This window comes from Dendropsophus ebraccatus, chromosome 1 (genome assembly GCF_027789765.1).
Source record: "Dendropsophus ebraccatus isolate aDenEbr1 chromosome 1, aDenEbr1.pat, whole genome shotgun sequence".
NCBI lineage: Eukaryota > Metazoa > Chordata > Amphibia > Anura > Hylidae > Dendropsophus > Dendropsophus ebraccatus.
The window spans coordinates 192794950-192810361 of NC_091454.1; the positions used below are offsets into that span (position 1 = coordinate 192794950).

General features: G+C 41.9%; 1 protein-coding gene across 2 annotated transcripts in view; it reads left to right on the plus strand.

Moving 5' to 3' along the window:
* Positions 1–14163, plus strand: part of SLC23A2 (solute carrier family 23 member 2) — an 89969-nt gene extending 75806 nt beyond the window's left edge. For both annotated transcript variants that reach the window (XM_069943088.1, XM_069943078.1), the window contains exons 11-16: positions 3657–3804; positions 4194–4299; positions 7139–7268; positions 7509–7646; positions 9439–9534; positions 10525–14163. In XM_069943088.1, the coding sequence (XP_069799189.1) occupies positions 3657–3804; positions 4194–4299; positions 7139–7268; positions 7509–7646; positions 9439–9534; positions 10525–10757 (851 nt within the window). In that variant the 3' untranslated portion in view covers positions 10758–14163. The remainder of the gene's footprint in view (positions 1–3656; positions 3805–4193; positions 4300–7138; positions 7269–7508; positions 7647–9438; positions 9535–10524) is intronic.
* The last annotated feature ends 1249 nt before the right edge of the window (positions 14164–15412 follow it).

Here is a 15412-nt window from a genome sequence, read left to right on the forward strand (position 1 = left end):
GAACAAATATGTTTTTGAGTCTCTCGTCCAAAAGAACTCTATTCGGTCCTGCGTCCAGGAAAGCTGGAAGACAGTGTTTTACCATAGAAACATGGCTGCTATGGCAGAAGGGGCCAGATACTACAGCTTCTTCTCCTTCCTGAGGGTATTTCTATAGCTGCCACAGAGGTTCTTACAGCTCCTATTGGGTTCTGTAGTAGCTGTATGAACCCATTGCACATTATACTAGGTGGGGACTATTATAAATGTTACATTGGGACCCCATGATATCTATGTATTCCCCTCTGGATGACCACAAGTGTTGATTTACAGTTGTCAGCAGGTGTTCTTTAGTGGTGCAGAAGCAAATGGGCCCAGATATATAATTATATGGGAGTAGGGATGGTTCTTGTGATCGTGGTTGTTCTGTATTTGATCCCAATGGCTGGAGAAGATGGATGCAGCCTATGACCCATGGCTGTATCCATGTTTTCCATATAGCCCTAGGGCAACATCTATCTTTTCCAGCTATTGGAAGTCAAATCCAGAACAATCGGGATCACATGAACCCAAACATACTGTAAGTTTGCTCATTTCTACATGGAAGTATTCAGAATATCACTGATGACATCTGTGAAAACTGTAATGCTGGCCATATTAGTTGTCATCCAGCTTACCTGGAGCAGATACAAGAAAGAAGAACTCAAAAACATATATTTTATCCTGCTATTATTTTACAGGGTATATTCTTTTTTTCAGGGATACCTTATGATGTTGTTTTATCAAAGTAACAAGCACATACTACTTTTTTATATGTATAGTTTTGGAGTGGTGGGAAGAAACTGTATAAATCCTCAATGATACAAATGGATTTGCCAAATGATTGGGATCTGGTTGGCATTTAACTTTGGACTATTCCACCATGCTAAAAACCCTGACTAGTCTGAAAGGGGCGAATCACATGACCGCAGCCCTGTAAGGCCATGCTAAGGTCTTTTCTGTGAGCAAGGACAGTGTACTTCTATGTAAGACTTGTTCCTGCTCTGGCGGACCTTACAAGTATATACATCACACAGTTAGTCACTAAATGGGTTCATTTCCTGTGTGGCAAGGACATTCTGATTAGTCATGGTCTTGCTGTTAATCCTCCACCATCAATTGTTAGAACAAAGCCAGAAAATTGCGCTGCGACACTATGCTGCTCTCCAGGGCCGGTGCCAGGGTTTTGTGGGCCCTTGGGTGACAGAGCCTCAGCGGGCCCCTTTTTTGAGCAAATCATGTGACAAGGGTAAACCAGTAGGTCCCCCTCTGTGTACCCTACCTTATAGATGTCCCCTGTGCCAGACAAACATCTTAGGCACTTTCTCTTCCTCTATACAAGCTCCCAACAGTAACAGGACCCCCCTAAAGTTATGTCCTTTCTTTTTGCCTTATTCTGTAGTTGGCCCCCCTCTTTTTACCCCCTCTGTAGCTGTGTCCCCTCTTAGTGCGCCTCGTTTGTGCCCCTATCTGTAGTAAGGCCATCACTTTGTGCAAAAAGAACTTTGCCATTTTGCCCATATGAACTGTGCCACTGCCTCCAAATAAACTGTACCACTACCCCCTAATAAATTGTCACTACCCCCCCCCCCGATAAACTTTGCTACTACTGCAACCAGTGGCTCTTCAGCAGTTCCCAAAATACAATCCCCATCATGTCCTGCCAGCAGTGTATGATGGAAGTTGTAGGTTTGCAGCATCTGAAGAGTTACATGTTGGAGAACACTGGATTAAATTAACTCTTCTCCTGAATCAGTGTTTCCCAATCAGTGGCTTTTCAGCTGTTACCAAACTACAACTCCCAATATGCCCAGCCAGCAATGCATGGTGGGAGTTGTAGTTTTTCAGCAACTGGAAAGTCACATGTTAGAGAACACTGCACTAATAAACTGTCCCCCAAACCACTGTTTCCCAACAAGTGACTTTTCAGTTGTTATCAAACTCCTGCTAGCAGTGCATGATTGGAGTTGTAGTTGTTCTGCAATTGGAACAATATATGTTAGAAAACACTGCACTAAATATACAGTCCCACAAATCACAGTTTCCCAACAAGTGACTCTTATGCTGTTGCTAGCAGTACATGATTTAAGTTGTAGTTTTGCAACAATTGGAGAGTCACATGGCCTCTAAACACTCTCAAAAAAGCTGCCCCCCCCCTCCCAGGTACACTCACCAGTCTCCTGGCCCTGGAGCTGCTCTGGCCTCCTCTAATCAGGTCTAGACCAGAGCTGAAGGGTGCAGGGAGTGCAGAGCAGGCTGATCTGTAGCATGGAGGAGACTCTGGCCATCTGGGGAGTGAGGTGAATGTTCCCTACCTCCAGCCAGGGCCCCGGCACTTGCCCTGGTAAGCCAGGTTCTGACGCCGGCCCTGCTGCTGCTCCATGTCTCACTGCAGGAGGTAGATCCTGTAGTCTATGGAGCCTATCTTCTGAGATGGGGAGTGCAGCGACCTGAGGAGAGAAGTGCTCAGCTGAGTGCTTCTCCCGGTTGATTCTAACAAATGGTGGAGACCTGAACAACCAGACCTTGTATGACATGTCAGTATATACCATTAGGGTTAAGGTGGTACATGCCTAATACACACACCCTGATTATATAACCACCTGATATCCACTCTTATTATTAAAATGAAGTTCATGCCCATTTGACTTTTTATTGTAATGTCAGACTATTTATAAACCTACACATCTGGAGAATGGAAGAGCATACCAATATTTTGGGTTGACTACAGACCCTTTTTAACTAAAAATTAATCTATATATTATGTATAGATAGTAGATAGTACTAATAAAAATTAAAGTACCACAGCCCAACCTGCAAAAAACATGCTTTCATACTGTACAGCAACATCAACTGACTTAGTGTACGCTGGTGTCTAGCAAGTGGTGGATCAGCAAGGATGCTGGGTGTCGGACCCCCACCCATACCATACAGATTTTTTCGTGGAATACCTAAGAATCTGAGCAACCAGTCAAAGCATCACTGCTGCCTGTGCTTAAGTCCAAGTTATATTATATCCTCCCAGATCTCTTGTCCAAGACCTTACTATGTTAAAGGGCTGACTTTACAGCGAACAAAAAGGAGATTTTAATAATCAGGTTTACCTCTATGTTGCATTATAAGGGTCACTTGTTGAGTTATCCATCATTTAAAGTCGGTTAAATGCTAACCCAGGTCCTGACTCATTTGTAGGTTGGAGGGAATGCTTCCTTCCAAATTGCAGTACATTGCAAATGTTGGCAGTCGTAACCACCACTATTGCTCCATGAACAAGGTCAATGGGATTTGAGTCAGCACTGTATTACACCTGGTAGTAACATGATCATACTAAAACTGCTTTATGGCTTTACCTTGCTTGCACCAAAATCATTAAAGGGATTGTTCGGGAGTTTTAGTTATTAACCTAACGGCAGGAAATGATATAAAGTAATAAAAAAATAATTCACCTGTTATATTCTTCACTACTTCAAAGACTGGTGGATGGCACCACATTGGCACTTGAGGGAGGGTGAAACAGATGCCTTATGGTTGTTTAGTAACACTTCCTACTGTTAGCCATACTTTATAAAACCCCCGGACTACCCCTTTAACCATGTGCTGTGATATCTGTAACGGATCTTCCATGTTTTCTCTTGCAGTTCAGTGGGGTCTCCCTACAGTGTCCGCTGCGGGGGTCATTGGGATGCTGAGTGCTGTAGTAGCGAGTATTATTGAGTCTATTGGCGATTACTACGCCTGTGCCCGGCTGTCTTGTGCTCCACCTCCTCCAATACATGCCATTAATAGGTTAATCATTTTCTTATACTTGTATGTATGTATGTATGTGTGTATTGTATGTGACACAGTGTAGACCCCCAAAGAAGCCTTTTTGTTGATTGAATGTACCATTGTAAAATGATCGGTGATATTGTAGATTATCCCATCTGGAGACGTCCTCTCAGCCACAAGTGGTAGTGAGAATGGGCAGCTAGGACTTTACTTTAGGACACAAGTGAAAGCGGCAAGGAAGGATCAGGCATTTTGAAATCCACCATGCTCTTTCCCTTTGACATCTGCCTTTTAGGAGGTGAAGTGTGATTCATTACTCCACCGGATGTGAGAGACCAGAGTATATAATGAGGGGTGTAGATGTATGCATGTCCCGTCTTCTAACTGACCTGTGGTATACATAACAGGGGGATTTTCATAGAAGGCCTGTCTTGTGTGCTGGATGGCATGTTCGGTACTGGAAACGGATCCACCTCGTCCAGTCCTAACATTGGTGTTCTGGGAATAACCAAGGTAAGACCTACAATGCCTTTATTCACAATACATAAATCACATTAAGCGAAACTACAGTAAGTCTCCAATCTAATGAACCAGCCATTTATTTATTTTGTCTTGTAAGATCCGCTCCGCTTCCCAAGTGTGGATTTTACGATTTGCTGCTGGAGAAGTCTGAACGGTCTCATTGCAGGCGGTCTTATTTCAGACTTCTCAGGGAAATCACAACTCTTAAAAAGTGGAATGAATATTACAAGACCGAATTAATGAATTGCCAGATCTGGCTTCAATGAATCCTACTGTAGATGTGCTTTGTACCTAAACTTAAAGGGATAGTGCGGCACTGACTTTTTTTTAAAAAAAATCTAGCACCACATGACAAAGTTATATAACTCTGTCATGTGGTGTTAGATGGAAAAAAAAAGTCAGTACCGCACTACCTCTTTAAACGGAATTATTTCACGAAGACAACCACTATTAATATAACCTTTTAGGGCATATGGACATCATAAAGTGAGCCAGAGAGCATCGTTTTGGCACCTTGATGGTATAGGGGTGAACACTATAGTGAATCTGCATCTGAATCTGTACTAAGCATGTGGGGGAGAAAATCCACCACTTTTGGGCTTTCCCTTACAGCTACATATTACACAGGAACGATTATCGAGCGGAAAATCGTTATATCGTTCGAATTTAAAGAAGTCCGGCCAAAATTTTTATTAAAGTATTGTATTGTCCCCCAAAAGTTATACAAATTACCAATATACACTTATTACGGGAAATGCACAGAAAGTGCTTTTTTCCCTGCACTTACTACTGCATCAAAGCTTTACTTCCTGGATAACATGGTGATGTCACTTCCTGGATAACATGGTGATGTCACTTCCTGGATAACATGGTGATGTCACGACCCGACTCCCAGAGCTGTGCGGGCTGTGGCTGCTGGAGAGGATGATGGCAGGGGGACACAGGGCACTGGAGGGACACTGAGCATCCCAGTGCCATCATCCTCTCCAGCAACCACAGCCCGCACAGCTCTGGGAGTCAGGTTGTGACATCACCATGTTATCCAGGAAGTGACATCACCATGTTATCCAGGAAGTGACATCACCATGTTATCCAGGAAGTGACATCACCATGTTATCCAGGAAGTGACATCACCATGTTATCCAGGAAGTGACATCACCATGTTATCCAGGAAGTGACATCACCATGTTATCCAGGAAGTGAAGCCTTGAGAAAAAGCACTTTATAAGCATTTTCTGTAATAAGTGTACATTGGGGATTTGTATAACTTTTGGGGGGCAGGACAATACTTTAATAAAAATTTTCGCCGGACTTCTCCTTTAAACGGTAATCGTGTGTAATTGCGGGCAATGTAAAATTGGGTGTTATTGATAGTTGATTTAGATCTGACCTTAAAATCGTCGTTAATTGTTCGCTATAATTCCACATTAGTTCACTAATCGTTCAGTGTAATTCCAAATCGTAATAACAATCATAACTATCGACTATCGCTCTTTATAATATGCTGAACGATTTCAGGTTAACGGTAAACAATCTTGTTTGCGATAGTTTATCGGTAATCGTTAAAAATCGCTTCGTCTTATAAGACCCTAACTCTGCTTAAACTCAAAACTGTGTAAAGCTTCCTTAAAATAAACTATTGGGAAATAGAATTGAAAGAGGAATCTGTCTGTAAAATGTGGTTTCTAGCGCCACCTAGAGGCCCTCTGTAAATGAACGTATCCATAACATGCCCTTATGACTAAAGCTAGCGGGTGCTACTGCTCTCACGGAGCTTCTGCGTTCACCGCTAACAGCCTGTCCCTACATGACCTCTACTAGAACATTGCCTTGACCCGGTTACATAACCCCCTCCTCCTGCAGTCAGCCGGGAGCATCCAGTAGCTTTCCTTTCATTCAGTACTCGCCCAGATTTAAGGAGATGTCTAGTGACAGATTATCCTCAGGCTAGGAATGATGACTACGTTTCCTTGAATAGCATTTAAGTATTAGCAGTGATAAAGTGCAAAATCCAACAAACTGCTGGCTCCTGCGGATCTTCTGCGTCAGTAAAAGCTCAGCTTTATTGTAAGAAGGGGGCAGAGTGACATCCCGTATACAGTCACTAATACTCTAGCTATTCAGGTCATGTCGTTTTGTGTGTAAGCTGAGCATAAATCTAGCTATAGCACCTGCTATGGGGCCCAGAGGTTGCAGGTACATTTTTGGTAGGGTCCTATAATATGGGTATGTGGCCGATAACACCCTGTATACTATGCCCAGCAATCTGCCAATGAATGAGCATAAACTTGCATAGTGGAGGAGGTTGTAATCTAGTAAAGAGCATATATGTTTACAAGGGTAGCTTCACACGTACCGGATCCACAGCGCATTTCACGCTGCGAGTTTGCTGCGGATCCTGGTAGTGTGATGTTGAATGGGTCACATACCCGCAGCGGAATTTTCATTCCGCTGCCAGTATGTGACCCGGCCCCTTTAACCCCCCCGCAGCCCCCCGGCCTGGAGCATACATTACCTGCTCAGCGCTGCGGCTGTGTGTGAGGCTCCCTGTTTGGCACTGATTGGCTGACGGGGACCAACGAGAACCTCACACACAGCCGCGGTGTTGAGCATTTAATGTATGCTCCAGGCCGGGGGCTGTGGGCGGTGGGGGGGGGGGGGGGGAGTTAAAGGGACCAGCCTACATATTTAACCCCATAGACCTTTACACTACATGGATCTGCAGTGGATTTCGCTGCAAACTCGCAGCATGAAATCCGCTGTGGATCCGATACATGCAAAGTTATCCTAAAGCTTCCTACTCACAAAGCCATCTTGGGTTTCTTTACAGGTTGCCAGTCGCAGAGTTATCCAATATGGTGCTGCTTTCATGCTGCTGCTGGGCATGATCGGGAAATTCAGTGCCCTCTTTGCCTCTCTGCCTGATCCAGTTCTTGGTGCTCTATTCTGTACTTTATTTGGTAAGCTGGTGACACAACCTATACCAAGGGTAGGGAACCTTGGCTCTCCAGCTGTTGCAAAACTACAACTCCCATCATGCCTGGACAGCCAAAGCTTTAGCTTTGGCTGTCCAGGCATGATGGGAGTTGTAGTTTTGCAACAGCTGGAGAGCCAAGGTTCCCTACCCTTGTCCTATACAGTCCTAGTACAATCCATCAGTCTAGCACCAAGTAACACACGTTCTATGTTCTTCCTGTCAGGCATGATCACTGCCGTGGGACTATCCAACCTTCAGTTTGTGGATTTAAATTCGTCCAGAAACCTGTTTGTTCTAGGTTTCTCTATTTTCTTTGGTTTGATGCTTCCCAGTTACCTAAAGCAGAACCCACTGGTGACAGGTAAGTGCACAACTACAGGAATAAAGGGATTCTCTAGTTTAGAAAAATGCATTTCTATATATCCTATTGGGGAATTGGGAATAAAATAAAGTTATAAATGATTAGAAAAAAAACACAGCTACTTTCTTGCAAAAACAGCACCACCCCTGTTCAGAGGTTGTGTGTGGTATTACAATTCAGATCTATGCACTTCAGAGCAACTGAGCCACGCCCAAACTAAGAACAGGAGAGGTGCTGTTTCTGATAGGTAGGAACTGTGTTTGTGTAGGTCGGGAGAACCCCTTTAATACAGGAGCTGTTTAGAAAGGTCTGTGGCTCTGGAGGACCTATCTTGTCCTGCATTACACAGTCCATTGATATGAATGGATGCTGTGTAATGCTAAAATTCACCTGTGGTGGCGCTGCAGAGAAGTCGACCATTTGTTGCCGGATTTCTCTACAGATTACAGCTAATTGCCGGCCATTCATTTAGTTATTGTGGATATCGTTTACCCTTTTTTCTTCAGTTGAGGGCAAATTAAATGTCATTTCCATCTACAATAAAAATAATCAGCTGTAATTCTAAGCCCTTGAGTCTGGAAAAATAGATTATATCCCGCTTATGAGCCGTAATGGTTGCTCTTGTGATGCCCCTTTTCTAAAACACACAGGGAAGAAACAGATGAATGAGAATTTAAAGGGTTTGTACCATGAGTCATATTGATACCAAAAGTCCTGATTGATTAATAATTGCTGATTTATAGTGTTTACTGTAGAATTGTCTACAATGTCTAATCTTTATTGAGCGTCATTAACACTGGAGCAGCAGCAGTAAGGGCCCTATTACACGGAACGATAATCGGCCAATTATCGCTCCGTGTAATAAACACAACGATCAGCCGGTGACAACTATCATCGGCTGATTGTTGATATAGGTTTGGACCTATAATTTCGGGCGCCGACCGTGCATCGCTACGTGTAATAGCAGTGCGCTGCGGACGGCTGGCGATTTCCAAACTGCATACATTACCTATCCATGCTGCAGGGCTTCTCTTGCGCTACCCTAAGAATGCTGCACTACACCACCAAAGTGATCACAGACTCCCAATGGTAGCCATAACAGACGGAGGACTAACTGAAAATCACAAGAAAATCATAAGGATATCGGCCAAAACTTACAACTAACCCAAAGTATAATATGTAGAGGAAAAAACATTCTTAGGATTGCTAGCATAAGTTAATGGAGTACTCCAGCGATTTTTATTTTTTTTTTCTCTTTCAAATCTGTAATTTACTTCTTTTAAAAAAATCTCTTCTTTCAGTACTTACCAACTGCTGTATGTTCTGCAGGAATTAGTGTATCCTTTCCATGCTGAAACAATGCTCTCCGCTGCCATCTCTGTCCGCGACAAGAACTGTTTAGAGCAGGAGAGGTTTTCTATGGGGATTTGCTACTGCTTTGGACAGTTCCTGTTACAGACATAGGTGGCAGCAGAGAGCACTGTGTCAGACTGTATATAATACACCACTTCCTGCAGGACATACAGCAGCTGATAAGTGTTGGAAGACTAAATGCATTTGTGCAGTTGCACAGGCTGCGGACAGCTTTGCAGATGTGTGAACATAGCCTAAGTTTACACTAAGACTTATACAGTAAATATAAGCCTGTATTATTATATTGTGTATATGATGCTGGCCTTTTCAGGATTGTTTGGCACATAGAACCCTTGTAATGTTAGGGCTGGAAAATTAGAGTATACACAGGACATTCTGTGGAAGGAATTTAATGACATGTTCTCTTCTCTTTTTCAAGGTATTGCAGAGATTGATCAAGTATTAAATGTGCTGCTTACGACAGCCATGTTTGTAGGTGGCTGTGTGGCTTTCATTCTGGATAACACTATTCCTGGTAAGTGCTTTATGGGGAGAATGCATATACTGTGTCAGAGGCTCTGGTGATGTCCAGCAGATTTATGCTTATATAAGATCATGAATTGAGTTTGTTACTAAATTCTAGGTGGTGTCCAAAGGTAGAACAAGTAGGTCAATACTGTACTCACCAGCTGAGTGGGTCAGCTTGCAGATACACAGCCCAGGATTTCAGTGTTACTTTCGTTTGTTTTTTTTTTTTTGCAGAAATCAATAGTACAGGCGATTTTGAGAAACTGTGTAATTGGGTTTATTAGGCAAATATGACATTATCTGCATTTAAAAAGACTTTCCCCAGGAAATCATGTCTTGTTGCATCAGACATGCCCCTGTTTGTTCTATGGAGAGGGGAGGGGGGAGGAGGAAGGAGGGAGATTAGTCGGCAACAGAGAACAAAGGATTACACAGTGGGAGCTGTGTGAAAGCCCCTATTCAGAGGTCAGATAGGTCAGTGCTGACTTCAGAGGACATAGCCCAGTGATGTAGCGGTAAATTAACTCTTTGTTGTCCTGTTTTGGTGCCTTATCTCCCTTCACCCCTCCCCTCTCCATAGAGAACAATGAAGACAGGGGGGGAGAGCTTCAAACTGCTTTCTCATGATAAAAATGCATTTTTTTAAGCTAATAAACCCAATGACAAAGTTTCTTAAAATCACCTGTACTAAAAATTATACGGCAGGTACACTTTAAGCTCTTATATGTACATACCACATGCTAAGCTCCCACCCCACTTCCTGTGTTCTGTCCTGATCTAGCTGTTACTAGAGACAGAATTCTCCTAACAACAAACTGTGGCCAGCATACTGCAGAGGAATGAGTTGGCAAGAGTTTAAGGGCATTTTTAGTTAAGTTTAGTATTGTAAATATGCTAGGAATCCCACTGGCTATCCAATGGAGAGAAGATATTTAATACAACACCGACCATTTAGTATTCAAGCAGCTCTCCTTATTAAAAGTATTTGTTCTTCCAGGCACACCTGAAGAAAGGGGAATCCGGAAATGGAAGCGAGGGATAGGCAAAGGCGGGGCTGCTGGTGAAGGCGTGGATTCCTATGACCTTCCATTCATTATGAACTTCCTCCGGAAGTACAAGTGCTTCAGTTACCTTCCTATCAGTCCTACATTTGCAGGATATCAGTGGAAGGCTCTCAAGAAGAACAGCAAGAGTCGGAGAAAGGAGGAGGAATCCGAGCCCGCAGTATAACCCTGGCCTCCAGATCGAGTTTTGTCCTACAGTAATATGTCTATTGCCAGATTTACCAGGCCTTGAACTAGAAGTTTTGTGTATTATACTCTGTATATTGACATGGAAACATTTCAGAGCTGAGACTTGGGGTGTATTGTAGCTTAAGCCTTTGACCTCCAGGTTGATATTGTGCCTCTTTTTGCTGTGTTTTCACCCGATTTCCTCTTTCCTGCTTTTTTAACCCCTCTCTACCCTTGTTACTCTTAAAAGCAATATGTCCTGCCTGACCTAGTCCCCCACTTATCCCCCTCTCTGTGCATGGCCGGCTTTCTGGTATATCAGTGGTTAACTTGACACTGGCTGTTAAACGGGTACCATGCCAGCTATAGGCACGTTCCGGTTTTTGCCCCTTCTGTCTCGGCTCTGAAATATTTCAATGATCTCGGTCCCTCGTTTTCGCCAGTCCCCTCGAAAACCAAAAGTGCAATGTTGAACATGAGGATTTACCTTCCCACCATCCTCCATTTCTAACAGGAGATGAAAGCGGAGGGGGCTGGGCTGATTTTTCTGTACACGTAGGCCAGTATACCCACTAGGTGGTGCTTACTTCTGACCATCAGCCATTTAGATGGAGATGACTATGAAGTATATGTACATTTATTTATGTTGTCGTTTGCACAGCCATCTTACCTTGCATATCATTTTATTTGGTTTTACCAGTGCAGCAAATTTCTTTGCAAATAATTGTTATATTTATTTTAATTTTTTTTTTATTGGTATTTATTGGATTCCATTTGCCTTAATGATATGTCATGGATCTTTTTTTAGGGACTCGAGTTCCATTTTGTTAAAACCTTTTGGAATCCACAGTACAACGAATAAGATATCCAGTTAAATTCTACGTATGTTCAGTCCCTCATTTGTGTCCCGCATGGGATATTGTTCTTAAAGTGTACATGTTACTCACATGTAATAGAAGCGGCCATATTGGCCAGATATTCATATTGAACAGTATGTGAGGTACAGGTGATATCACTGAAACGTAAAGGCTTGTTCACTCTGAAAATATTTGTCATGTAGGTTTTTGAAAATTGCAAAGTCAGCGAATAAAAATTTGCAGCGCCACGGTTGCCGTATACTCCTGACGACAAGGTACATTTTCTCCAGCACAAAAAATTGGCAAGAAATTTAGATTCGTCCATACAAGCTGTATGCTATCTTGGTGGCTTAAAGGGTTACTCCAGAGAAAATTAAATCGTTTTTAAATCAGCTGGTCTCAGAATATGAATGTCTTTTTTAATGCAGTTTTTGCGGGATTGAGGAATACTTTTGTACTAGCACCCTATATCTCTACTAGGTAGTGCGGTTTGTTGCTGTTACTTTATTTTTTGATGCAGTGACACCTAAAAACCACCATAAATAAGTACCCAAACTGTGACGACCCTTAGGACCAGTGATATCACCCCTCAATATTATTGGTTCAGCGCTCTTGTCTGAGCAAGTGGCAGGTACACTTAAAAAGGAGATTGTTTTCTAAGTACAATTGAAGTGGTATCTCTTGTCCCGTGAGAGGACAGACCTATAGTAATAATTTATGCTTTCTTTTCTTACATAATGGCCTTTATGTATCAAAACCGTATCTAAAGAGGATCTCGTTGCCCATAGCAACCAATCAGAATGTTAGGTGATGTTTAGAAAAAGTATTGTTGCTAAGGGCAACCAGGACACGATTCAGTTTTAATCCATAGGGCCCAATGTATCTGTATATTTGGGATTATTCAGTTACCAGGCTGCATCAGCAAAAAAGAACACGAGGCTTGCTCACTAGGAACAGACACATTGGGGGAGATTTATCAAACATGGTGTAAAGTAAATCTGGCTTAGTTGCCCCTAGCAACCAATCAGATTCCACCTTTCATTCCTCACAGAGTCTTATAATATAAGGTGGAATTTGATTGGTTGCTAGGGGCAACTAAGGCAATTCTAATTTAAACCAGTTTGATAAATATCCCCCATCGAGTATGGAGAGGATGCAAAAAAAATGCCCATAGAAACCACTGAGAATGTTTATTTTTTTTATTTCATTTTTTATCTCGCATTGGGAAAATTAAAAAGTTGTTTGGTTTCTATGGGTATCCTAAAACTACAGAATATCTGGGACTTGTTCACACAATTGTCTCTAGTTGCGTTCCAAAATATCTATCAGAGGGGCTGGGACACCTCTAGGCCACAAGCACACAATGTCTTTTTTTTCCCCCCAATTTTTTGGACCTCATTTTGTGCCCGGTATTTCAAAACAACGGCAGTTATTTGTGGAATAACATCCCTTGTTTTGAAATAACGGCCGTTATTTGGTTGTACTTTTGGATTTAAGTCCATTAAATGGCAAAAAAAAGGCAATGTGGTCACAGCCTTGAAGACAATGTATTGCCTAGAGTTTTTTATTTTTTTTAACCAATTAAATCCAGATACCGAAACATGATTTTTTGTAATGTCTCTATATTATGACTGTCAATTTGATTTTTAGTACATTATTATGGGGGCGGTTATCATACTTGAGCTGTTTTTTTTCACAGCATTTAGTGATATGCTTTATGACAAGCTCAACCAACACCTCCAGACCCTATTCTGGGTAAGGAACATGTAAGCATGCTCTTTGACCTCTGTGACATGTGTAGAGGTCATTCTATAAGGGAGAGAAGGCTGAGCTGCTATCTATCTACTGGTGTCACCTTTCGCTGTAATTCTGCACAGATCACTTTACAGCAGTCTTGTTCTTATCATGATAGACAGAACAGGAAGTCTCTGCGGAAGCTTTAGGCGTAGTGGTCATAATGAATACTGCAAGATTATGTGATTATTTTGAGATATGGATGGAAAATTAAAAAAAGCGTAAAAAATGCTTCACTAAAAAGTTGATTAAAAGATTTCCTTTAAATCCCCTGTGTCACAAGGTACCATTCAAAGTGCCTTTATCTATTCAGAATTGTTGTTAATATTAACACTCTGCTCCTCCCAGATGTCTGTTTCAGCTGGATGCCTGGAACACTATACAACCCTACAAATGTTATTGTCCTTTTGACACTAGTACTGTACATGAAAAGAAATGGCACCTACATATTGGTTATTTTAGTGTAATTTTGTAAGAACAGTTACATAGTTACATAGTTAATACGGTTGAAAAAAGACACATGTCCATCAAGTTCAACCAAGGAGGGGATGGATACAGGGAAGGGGGAGGGGTGATAGGTTCTATACATATGCATTTATATTATTTTGCTCTAAGAACTTGTCTAGCCCTGTTTTGAAGCCCTCTACTGTTGTTGCTGTGACCAGATCCTGTGGTAGACTGTTCCACAGATTCACAGTTCTCATGGTAAAGAAGACTTGTCGCCTCCGGAGATTGAACCTTCTTTTCTCCAGGCGGAGGCAGTGCCCTCTTGTCCTTTGAGGGGGTTTTACCTGGAACATCTTTTCCCCATATTTCTTGTAGGGGCCATTTATATATTTAAATAAGTTAATCATATCTCCCCTTAAACGTCTCTTCTCTAGACTAAACAAATGTAATTCTTTTAATCTCTCCTCATAACTAAGATGCTCCATTCCCCTTATTAGTTTAGTTGCCCGTCTTTGTACCCTCTCCAGCTCTAGAACATCCTTTTTATGAATCGGGTTCCAAAACTGGACGGCATACTCCAGATGAGGCCGCACCAAAGCTTTATAAAGCGGTAATATTATATCCCTGTCCCGAGAGTCCATGCCTGTTTTAATGCATGACAATATCCTGCTGGCCTTAGAAGCCGCTGACTGACATTGTGTGCTGTTCTGTAGTCTATTATCTACAAGTACACCCAGATCCTTCTCCATCAGCGACTCTCCCAGAGTAACTCCCCCCAGGACATATGATGCATGCGGGTTATTAGTACCCAGGTGCATAACTTTACATTTATCCACATTGAACCTCATTTGCCAAGTGGACGCCCAAACACTCAGTGTGTCTAAGTCATCCTGTAACATCTGCACATCCTCCATAGACTGTACTGTACTACAAAGCTTGGTGTCATCTGCATATTACTTAACTACATTAACCCAGCTTGTATTGAAAACTAAATATGTGATACCAGAATACCGTTTTTTTCTAAATTTATATTTACAGCAACATATCCCTATGTCTTTTGCAGTTGCTATGTGTGAACAATGCCTTACTAGTAAGGACCATCTAGAAATCACTTGTGTGCACAAGTCCCGATATATTCTTTGTCTACTGGAATAAGCTGTGAACTAGTCATCTCTCTACAGTGCTTATAACTATCTCTCTGTACATTTTAATGAAATACTATACATGTATTTTTTCTTATTTTTCGCTCACCATACATACCACTTGTGTCAGCTATACAAAGCAGTATCTTGAAATACTACCTATCCTTTTCTTTTCAAGGATTTTCCTTTTTTGTGTGTGTGTGGGGGGATTTAATCTCTGTGACCTGCTATCCCACCCATTCCTACAGTGTGATACACCCAAAACATACCCTACAGTATATATATTTATACATCATGCACTTGGTAGTATGGCACTAGAGTAGTAAAAATCCTTATTTTTTTTATCCTATATACTGTAAAGTAGATTGAGTTTTTATGTCAGATGTGTTCTGTAGTGTAAATCCCTCTTTTCG